This window comes from Gavia stellata, chromosome 28, assembly GCF_030936135.1.
Source record: "Gavia stellata isolate bGavSte3 chromosome 28, bGavSte3.hap2, whole genome shotgun sequence".
In the NCBI taxonomy this organism is placed as follows: domain Eukaryota; kingdom Metazoa; phylum Chordata; class Aves; order Gaviiformes; family Gaviidae; genus Gavia; species Gavia stellata.
The window spans coordinates 2968054-2979407 of NC_082621.1; the positions used below are offsets into that span (position 1 = coordinate 2968054).

An 11354-nucleotide genomic window follows, 5' to 3' on the forward strand; every position below is an offset into this window, starting at 1 on the left:
TACAAAACAAATAATCACCACACCTTTATCCAGAAAGATAAGTTAGTCTGAGATAATACACTGAACAAATAAGCTCACACAGGTAATGCCTTTAGTAAGGATAAGGCACTGTCTGGTGGACTAGCAGTTTAGACTTCTCCAGAAAAGATGCTGTCCTGTAAACTGCTGGTTTTAGAATGCCGATCTCCTGATTGTGTGTTAATTCTGTTGAATTTCCCCCCTTAAAAATGCAACGTTAAAATTTCAGTAGAACTTTGCCTTAGGCTGTAGGATGTTTTGGGAAAGAAAAAAAAGGAGAATTTAGTCCCACTTTCCAGAAACATTCAAACCAAACCCCAAGATGGTATAATTTGTCTTTGCTCTTCTCGAAGGAAGCATTTTAGCAACACAAACCAACCCCTTAACTTAATAGATACAGTAAAGCTGATACAAAACATTATGCTTGGCTTGTCAACATAAGCAGAAAGTAGTAAACACACTCAAATACATTCCTTAGTGTTGCGCAAACTCTGTAGGCGTGCACGCCAATGCAAATTTAAGCAGAAGTGAGAAGCCACAGCAAATCTCAACCTTGAATTTCCTGCCTTTGGTAACACCCATTTTCCTTTTCTTACTGAAGTATGTACTTCATAAGATATCACACTGCAAGACTTAGACCAGTATGTCAGCTTTCGATATGTTTGTCCCAGATAATGAGGAAAATCTGTTGACATCATGTCACATTATGACAGACTGTTAAGCGGGTTAGATAGTTTAATCTTCTTCCACAGAAAGGAAGTTCATAAGTCTCGGAAGGAAAAAATACAAGGTGTATCATTGCTATGAACTAAATAATAGAAAAAAACCGTTCCAGATTTTAGAATTCTGAATAGCAGCCTAATACTGTAAAATTTATTGAGAAGAAAATCATTTTGCAAAACTGGAATACAATTGATTTACCAAGAATTTTTTAGCATTTAAAAATCATTTAATAACAGGCCTGACCATAAAATAGTGGCACAACAGAAATGTAGGTTGCAAATGTGATGTGGAATGCATAGAACCTCCGGGGCGGACCAGCCACAGTAAACACAACAGTTATCATCGTGAGTGTCAATTTACTTTCATAACTGGCTTTTTCTTCTAGAAGGTAAGAGGCTGTATATAAATATTATAGAGAAAATGTTTAAAAAACCATTGTTTTATTTTTCAGAAATGCTGGAAGGGGTTTCAGCTCAGTCAAAAATGAGTAGGTTTGCTGGGCCAAAACTGCCCTTTCTGGTTCCTAACATTTCCTATGCTTGTTATGCAAAAACCCAACATTAATGATTAGGTGGTAGAAAATAGTGAAGAACATGAACTAAGGAGCTAATTCTCAACGACAAAGGACATGGTGTTTCAAAACACAGTGCTTAACAGCATTAACCTTGAAGTAATGCTAGGAAGAATTTCCACCATTTCTGCTATCTTGAAAAAAAATTAATCCCATTAGCCACAAAACCCCAGTTCATTACGAAGCAGAATAGTAAATTTGACATCTGCCTACGAGGATCTCTGGATGTATAGGTTGGTGGGATTTAATTTAAAAAGCAGCACAGAAGAGTAGGAATTTGAAGGAAAAGAGGACTTACAGTACATTGCCTTGGGCCTCTGTCTTCATTGAAGGTGGCAACAAGTTCCTAGATTGCATAATGCTGCTATATTTAGTTTTAGTTGAAGAGAAATACAAACCTGAAAAAATAACAGCTACTCACTGGTTAAAACAGATACATTTGGCATTCCAGCCCACCATCCCTGCACTAACTTGTCATTTCCCCCTCATTGCCTCCCAGGGTTATGAAACAGTGACATGCCTACAATTCAAAGTTTCCTATCCTACAACTGTAAAACTTAGATTTGCCAAAAGTGTGACTACGACCCCTAGAAATCATCCCATAGTTTTCTGCACATTACATTTATGGGATAGAGCTTCACATGGTACATACAGTGGTATCAGCATTTTCTTAACAATGCAACTGAAACACCCTTGTCTCATTCAAACGTCTCTTCTCACTCTTACGATCAACCAGTCAGAAACACATTTATGATCTCACTTAACTCCCCTCTCCTAACAACTCCAGGAATTCCAAAAAGCAATCTGAAGAGCAGCATTGGATACGATCCCCAACTTAAAAATCATACCATGAAAAGCCATTAAAACCGGCTCGCCTATGTAAAGAGAAAAGATGCTTGGCTGACTTGAGATACTTGATTTCCTCTCTGCTGTCAGATCTCTCATTTCTTGTGAGTCTCTATTCCCAAACTAGCAGGTCCCTACGTGTAAGGGTCTCCCTTTCTAACCCATCTCAAACCTCACTCCAACTGAACTAAAGAAAACCTGTGGAGCAGGAATACAGTATCCCAACGTCCTTGTCCAAAAAGCTTAAGAGAAACTGTGAAAAGGGAAACGTAAGGTTAAAAAAAAAAAAAAAGCCCTACTAAAATAAATTACGTAAAGTTCTGAAATCAACATCACTTTTGAGGCAACCTTTCCAGAGACCTCTTGGGTTCCTTTCTTCTCTGAAGCACCTTTTAAGTTGTATGGTTGTAAGAATAACTTTAACTATAGAAGCTATATGAATCTTTTAGGAATCACATTTTGATGATTATAAAAATTTATCTATTATACAACATAGGTCCAGCTACACTGAAAAAATTACACCGCTTATTGAAATACATTTCATTTTAGAAACAGACTACTAAATAGGTCTATACAAAAAACTCTAAAATAATTTCTGTAGTAAAATAAAGAGTGTGTTAGGAGAGCTACACAAACAAGAAATTTTTTTGTCTTTCTTTATAATGCTCAAATATACTGTGATACGTGGCTGGCTCACTCCATAGCCAGCACCAAAAGCTGAAAAGAATCCATTACGATACACAGTGATACAATTAATGCTCTGTATTAATCTCACAGCCTTTCCGATTAGTACAAAGAAAACCAGGCCTATCTCCTCTTTGAGGAGAAGTCCAGGATATAAAAGCAAGCATACCTCATCAGCTGATATGAAATTATAAAATTCCACAAGTCTCAGTATCTGAAATTTATAAAAGTCACCGGTAAAATGCAAGCAAATTGGGTTTACGTCCTGTTGGTTCCCAGGTTCAAATGAGCACTGCTGATCCAAAATGGGATTTCCTTGTTTGTTAACTGATTCAAGGGAAAAATTAGGACCATCTGCTGGGGCTAAGAGAAAGACAAAGATCCTCACCAACTAACCCTTTGTACTTCCATGAGGGCATGTTTCCATGTGCATAAAATGGGAAAATAGCTGGCAGGAAGCAAAGTTGTTAGTGGTGCTGTGCTGAACTGTTCTTTTCTGCCAGGTGTCGCAGAAAGTTGTCCTCACTCTGGCCTCTGTGATTTAAAGGCTCACTCTTAAAAAGAGCTGGAGGAGGGGGTAAATGAGGAACCGGGGGGACCGGAAGATGATGTGGATGGTGAGGATGAGGATGTAGGTGAAGGTGTGAATATGGGTGGGGAATGGGTCGTGGAGGAAGCGTGCTCACTGGGTTCAGGTTGATAGGTGGAGTTGGGGTGGTGGGTGTGTTCACTACAGCAGGGACTGTGGTGGCAGGAGAAGTCGTGGACAGTGGGATCTGGACAGCAGTTGACACATTGACGGGGCTGGTAACACGGAAGCACTTCTCCTTGTGTGCCTTGAGCATGTTGGAGAAGCGAAATCGCTGGCCACACACATCACATGGGTAGGGCTTCTCCCCTGTGTGAGTTCTGCGATGTCTCTTCATGTTTGGGCGGCTGGTGAAGCTCTTCCCACAGATTTCACAGATAAAGGGCTTCTCTCCTGCCGAACACAGATACGGCAATCAGTTAGGCACAGAATATCTGCTAGTACTTACTTCAGCATACTTATGCAAACAAACTGCATCCTACAGAAGCTACTGTGACTGCCACCTTCAGCAAATAAAGAGACAGCTGTTCCACAGAAGTCCTCAGTCTTTACGAAATCCTCTCTCACCTTTGGATTTTGATGCACGAGACAATCTTTTATAAGGCTTTGGCAAGGGGTTCCTTCAGACCAAAGTAACAAGCCTAACCTCTCATTTTCCCCCCACAGTGAATCACAGGACTACAGACAGTTAGATTTAACAGTAAGTTAATACATGAACCTTTCTGTCTCATTTTCTAGGTTGGTTAACAGTTTTGATCCCAAATTCCAAGGAAGGGAGTACAGCTGGAAGTATAGGAAAGTTTTTGTCCTGGAGGTACTCCTGCTTTTCTTTGATAAGTTCTTACCAGTGTGTGTTTTCATGTGCTCATCAAAGTACTGTTTCATGTTGAAGTCTTTGCCACACCACTGGCACATGAACTGTTTGTGCCCAATGTGGATGCTCATGTGGGAACGCAGCTGGTACTTGTACTGAAACCTCTCATCACAGTTCTGCAACAGAACAACAGCAACTCGTGATATTCAGGCACCACACATCAGGAAGCAAGGCAGTCATGGGACAACACTCAAACGTACTATGAGGAGTAAAGAATACCTGACTACTACACATACAGACCCTCACACAAACACAGAATTTAAATTTAGTGAGAGTAGAATTTGGTCTATACTAAAAGGTCCGCTGGCACAAGAGCTGTGACAAGGAGCGTGGAACAGTCACAAAACCTTTCGTTGACACAGCTGTTGGCAAAAGCCCGGCAGAGACACGGTTATGCCAACAGAAAAGTGCTTCTGTTGGCTTCGGGTATCATTTGGAGGTTTTACAGCTTTGCCAGCGATCTCTGCTGGACTATGGCATGTCTCCACTAGAGGACTCTGCTCACACAGCAAAACCAACAGCAGCTCTACAGCAGGCTTGTTTTCAGCAAGCCAGTCTGTTTTCCAGCTATTATTTATTGGTATGAGGTAATTTCTTTCCTTATGAGTCTTATCTCCAAGACTACTCTGGCTGCACTACTGCCATTCCTACTACGTGTCCGGCTGGAATTGTGCCCTGCTTCGTGGAGAGGGTGAACTACCAGACCTGGCCTGGAAACAGGAAGAGCTCTGCACCCCCTCTGCCTCCATCATGTGACACCCACAAGCATCCCCACCAGATGACTGAGACATTATCTGCCCCAGACATATGACCGGGTAAGTCTGTCCCACATGGTCTCCTTCCTGAGGGCAGGCATAAAATTACAATCGCAAACGCACGTGAATGCATCAGTGAGATACTCTCCCCCATCCCAACACACACACAACTCGGTTTAGGAAATGCAAATTCAGAGCACTGTCTTAGATCCCAAGGAGGTAATAGTTTGCAGCAAGGACAATAGTTTTTCCCACACGCAAAAATCAAGCAGTAATTTGTTTATTGTCACTGTCGCCACTTCTATCTGTTTCAAGTTACTGGGCAGAACAGGGAGGATTAACGTAATTTGCATCAGGCTTTGCTATGAACACTGAGGGAAAACTGGGATTCAAATCCTGCTGTAGTGTGTACTCAGGGGAAAAAAAAAAAAAAAAGAAAAAGACAGCCAGCAGTAAAAGCAAACCAAATACATCTCAGTTTGAACTGCTGCTAGATGCACTCCTGCTGTGCTCTCCACATGGAGCATTTTCCCCAATTTTGTATGAAACTGCATCTCATTTATAAGTCAGTCAATTCAGTTTCCACCTACATGCTCTACTGACAGCGTTACTAATTTTATGCCTTATGCTACCATATCTAAACATATTTACAGTTGCTGCCTCACCTCACATCTGAAAGGTTTCTCTCCAGAATGCTGTAGGGAATGTACTTTGAGAGACATACTGCGTTTGAATGATTTTCCACAGGTTTCACATGTAAATGGCATGTCCTTTGTGTGTGCTGCAACACAACAGTACATTAGAGAGGGTCAGTCAAATGCAAACAGTTCTTGAACCAATTTTTTTCTCCAACACTGAGCAGAAAAATGATTACTACTGAACAGCTTATAAGTATATACACATATGTACACACATACATATTTTGCTTGCTGCCCAGTACTACGGACTTGAACTTTTTGCTAAGGATAAAGCTCAGACAACTGAATTTGCCTTATTATTTTTCTCCTCAAAACGGCAATTACGACTTAAGAACCACAAAGACACGTTATGAGGCAGAACCAACAGAAGTGCCGATCAGTAACTCACCAACCATATGTTTCCGCACGTGGGCCATAGTGTAGAACTTTTTTTCGCAAATCTCACAAGAGAATTTCTTTTCTGCATATCCGTGGACAATCTTGATATGTTCATGGAGGGACCAGAGCTTCTTGAATGATTTATTACAGGAAACGCACTGAATGAATGGGATAAATAGAAGGAAGTTTAAATTAGAAAGATGCGGTGATTCAAGTTTGTGGAGTTAAGCCACGTATCTTCCTCTTGCATGACAAAAAGAAGCCCAAAACAAGTCAAAATGCTGTATACTGTCTCAGACCGCACTTCAGCTTACATTTACTGTTTCACAGATGAAACAATTACACTAAGAAAAGCCAGATCAAGCAGAATTAGACAGGATGTTAACACACTGCATTTTGGTGCCACCTGAAGACCACCACAGCCACTGCACTTATTTCCAAAACACATATACAGCTGGATGCAGCCCTCAGGGAGCTAACACCGAGAGGACAACTCCACAGGCACTGATGCTCCTGGTGTGGGAAGAATCCAGCAGAAGTGGAGGAGGCCAACACCAGCAAGTTGCCTTAAACCCATCTACGCGTCCAGCCCTGTCTCTCACAGGAGCACTGTGACCCCTCAAACTCCAGGTCTAACAGCCCACGAACTAGCCAAAGCTCTCTCATTCATTTAGCTCTACACAGAAGACAGTTTCCATCTTGCAGCTCTTGACCGCGTGGGAAGTCTGGTACACAGTTCATACAGCAAAGCAAATTGTCACCTCCATCTTTCGTGTTCTGACTCTTCATTTATACGTATCAATAGCACTATAAGTCTAAAATGACCATATGCAAACAATGTTTTAATCTCTTCCCACAACTACTGTGAAATGTCCAGAAACTCAGCGATGAGCAGGATTCCAAAGGCTTCCATGCATCTTTTTCCCAATAGTTAGTTCTTGCTAAAGACTTGATAAAAAAAAAATCTTTGTACAATTTTGAAAAATCCAGAATAATCTTAGTTGCGAAAGTTGATAGCAGACACATATGTGAGGATACCAAGTAATTTTCATCTTTGAAGTGAAGAGGAAGGAATTGTGGCTTGTTATTTTTTGTTAGTTGTTGAGGTGTTTGGGTTTTTTTGTACATTTCCATTTTTCCGCCCATCAATTACCCTCTTTCCCTCAAAGAAGGGCTGTATGCTGTTCACTGCAGAACTAGCAAATACTATGCCTTCTGTCAACTTGAGTTGTTTCTTCTCTGCACAGACAAGTTACGCTGCTTCCACAGTGCTTGAATCTCTGCAGGCCTGGAAACTCTGGTACACCGCTCACCATGCTGACTCCAAGGAGAACCTCTGCCTCTAAAAGTACCTACACGGAGGCATGTCAGGAACAAACTGTAGTCTTTGGGGGCAAAAAAACCCTGGAGAATAAAGCAATGCTAAGAAATCATCAAAAATCCCTTGATTTAAGGTTAAGCAAGCCCTTGAAGCAGTCAGTCTACAATTTAACTGATGATCAGCAGCAAGTAATTTAGATCACTAATACTGAGAGCTACTATGCAGCGAGTCTAAGATGACAACAGAAATTCTGTGAAAGTACTAATTTTTGAAAGGATGAAAACCAGAAATTACCTGAAAAAACAGATATATTCCATCACTTAGATGAAAAATATAGAGCCAGCCATGTTTATCAGTTCAATTACCACTTACATAATGAAACCACTTTTTTTCCCAAAGCTCCATATCCCTCTTGACATATTAAACCCTACATTAATGTAAAACTTTCATATCCCCTTACTCCTTTTGCCAAGTGTAATAAAAACAAATTAGCAGGCAGCTGTGAAACACATTCCAAACGTCAGGACAGACAAAAATAATTCTTGAATATATGCTTATACTGAGAACTTGAAGATGACTGGCAGTGCTTCTGGCACTAGAAATATTTGGGGAACTTTCTGGACCTGATTCTTTCTGGTACTGGATATAAACCACAATTTCTACCATTTCTTCTTTTCCTATCACTTTTGGACATAGGAACGTAACCCCTCAGAAGCATATGGGTGCATGGATTACAGGATGCTTCTCCATTCTATACCACACACAAACTATTCATGAATTCCTGTTTAAAGTCAAAAGATTTTATGCCATGAATGAGCCACCTGGATGACAGGGCATTCTCTAAATTTACATTTAAAATGTTCACTGCTACACTAAACTTTTGAAGTATTTATTTCAAAAACTGCAAGGACATACTGAAATGTTTACGCGTTTTCACTAACTATGCTCAAGGCTCATTATCTTATATTATACTCCTTCTTTCAGTCTTCCTCCTATGAGCTGAAACATAAGGAAAAATAGCATAGCGTTATACAGAGCTGCATTTGAGTCTTACAGCAAAGAGAAATTGCAATAAATATTTCAACTGTCTCCCACACAGTGGGAATTGAATACCAATTCAGTTTAGCATTTAAGCAAACAAATAAAAAAATCTTAAATCTTTCTGGTAAAACTCATTGGACAGACAAAAAACTTGTTGCCCTACAAACTCAGTATCTCAGCTCTGCAGAAATTGAACTCAAGCTGCTTCATGCTGGCAGTGGGTTTATTTCAGAAGTAGGTGGCAACACTGTGCGTAGTTTAACAAGGGAAAAAAAAAAAAATCACATTCGAATCGCCAGATAAAACAAGAGTGCCCCCAGTTACATGAGAACATAGATGCCTGTGAGCAAAGTACAAACCACAGATGAATCAGAAACTCTGAAACTCTTTCCACAACTTAAACTTTAAAATAGTTCTGTTACAACACAGGCTTCCATTGTTGTATAAAATTAAAAGTTGCAAATCTTCTGGTGAGAAAGACCAGAGATCTTTATATTATCAGTGAGATTTACTGAGCTTTTTGCACTGGGAAAAGGGCAGGCTCATGAACAGATTTACTTGCTGAATTCATACACTTCCACATGCATACATGAACACTACCGTAAATTACTTGTCTATAATTATCTCAGTAGGATGCAAAAAAATTACATTTTAACATAAGTTTAAATCCTGACTTCACTAGTTTCTCTCTCACCTGCTTGCCTCTCCAGTATTTTACAAATTTCTGATTCCAATACCAGTGAAGTCCCATTAACTCCGTTCTGCTTTGAAACCTTACCTGGACATACACTGTGACTGAGTTTCAGGACACTGAAACACTTTGAACTTTAAAGCTAGCGATAGCTGCAGGTGCTCAGCACCTGAAGAAGGAGGGTTTATCCTGTCAAAGTACTTCACTGCAAATGCACTTGTGTTCAGGCCAGTTACTCTTGAGTCTGACATTTGTTAAAGTAGCTTTGCGTTTTCCCCAACTTGTAGTTAACTACTAGAGTAACTCTGCTAAAGCAGATGTCAGTTGTACACTCTGTTCCCTGCAATTTACTTCTTTTGGAAGACACCAAAGTGTTGATACGTAGAGACAAGGTCTCGGTCAGAACCTGGTCTGCGCAAAAGATTTCCCCCTCTGAAGTGTCCACTAGCTGTATCCAGGGCACGACAGAAGGTATGGAAATCTGGCAAGCAGGTGAGCAAACCTACCTGGATATTTTTTTCACAGTCTGTTTGCTGGTGAAGGGACAGCTCACTTTCTAGAACAAATTTCTTCCCACATTTGTCGCAGATCTGCATGCGCCTGTGAGTGACGTTCATGTGCTTCTCCAGGTACCAGCGTGTGTTAAACACCCTGGGGCACTTCTCACAGGTTAAAGTCTCCTTCTCTTCACACTTTGATTTCTGCACAGGTGCCTTGGGCTCCTTTGCAGCTTTCTTCTTACGCTTGGGGGGCTCCACACTCTTTCTACGACCCCTTGTAGTTCTGGGTGATGGGGAAGTTGTGGCTGCTGCAGCAGATGCAGCTCTCCTTGTTCTCCTTTGTGCAACACTAACTTTTTCCACTCTTTTCTCTTTTTTCTTCTGCCTCTCATTTTCCTCATCATCATTACTGTCTTCAGTGGCCTCTTCCCCACTGTCACCCTCCTCTTCCTCACTGCTGGTCTTAAGAACAGCAGTCTCTTTGGACTGGGAGGGGACACCCTTCTCCCCTTTTGATACATTTAATGTTTGGTTGTTAAGGTTTACCTCTACTATAATCTGCTCCCTTTTGTAAGTCACTTCATCTTCCTCCTCTTCTTCCTCCTCAGAGTCGTCAGAGTTTTCTCTGTCTTCTTTCACAGCCCGGACCTCTCCTACCGATCTGTTCTCCCTGAAATATGGCTGCTCCTCTCTTTCATGGAGATGTGGTTTACTCATTTTGCTGTCCACCAACACAGAGTAAGGACTTCCTGACTCTCTCTTGTATACTTTGGTGGACAGATCAAGTTCCTGGCTGGCACCATGATAAAACGTGGGTGGCACTTGACCACGGCGACTGTCCTCTTGCGCCATCCCTGCTACATGCGCGGCACAGTTTTCAACCAACTGTTGGCAAGAATTGGCTGTTTGACTCATTTGGGGGGCCCTGATTCATTGAGCACCTTTAATCCCAGAAAACCAAGTAAGCAGCTTTAAATCAGGATGGACTCTCAAGACCGATGTCTGTTCCATCTACACAGAATGAACAGAATATGATTCTCTGCTGGTGTTTAGCACTGATGTGTAGGTCACAGAATTCTGGTATTATGGCAAGAGCAGAGCAGTAGTAATTATTCTTCTGAAGAAAGTTGCCAACGAACCGTTGAACATTTTATCTATAAAAGACAACAGAGAAAACAAAGTCAGTTAAAAAAACCTCTAAAACCTCCAGCAAATTCTTTTGAGTTTGTAATATATTATCTATAAGTTGCATCTTTTGGGGGTGGACTGTCTTATAGCACTGTCTCAAGCAAAACTGGTAGTTAGATACAAATATGCGTACCTTTTGGGGGGATCAGAACTAGTACTAGACTCCCGAGATACAGAAATCAAGGCTTGCTATTTATTTCAAAATGAATATTCTCCGCCTGCCAAAGACCACTGCCACCTGCCTCAATGCTGGGCCAAGATGCTGATCTGTTTCTCCTGGACTCTCCAGGGCACTGACGGCCCCAAGACTCTGCTCTCTCCCATACGCCTCTCCATCAAACAAGGTGCATACCTACATAGAAATACCTCTTCTTCTGTATCTCCCAAAGGGAGTCCGCTTTTATCCAGAAACGGGACATATTATACCAAACAACATTCCATTAATGTAGATATGCATGAAGAATTTCAATGGAGACT

General features: G+C 41.1%; 1 protein-coding gene across 1 annotated transcript; it reads right to left on the reverse strand.

Annotated features, from left to right (window-relative positions):
* Window positions 1-793: 793 nt before the first annotated feature.
* On the reverse strand, window positions 794-10837 carry ZNF652 (zinc finger protein 652). Its single transcript, XM_009816988.2, has 5 exons — window positions 9696-10837; window positions 6147-6294; window positions 5726-5841; window positions 4277-4421; window positions 794-3824 (listed from the first exon to the last, which is right to left on the reverse strand). Exons 1-5 carry the CDS (start codon window positions 10602-10604, stop codon window positions 3310-3312), a joined length of 1833 nt encoding a protein of 610 aa, XP_009815290.2. The 5' UTR covers window positions 10605-10837; the 3' UTR covers window positions 794-3309.
* Window positions 10838-11354: the final 517 nt, after the last annotated feature.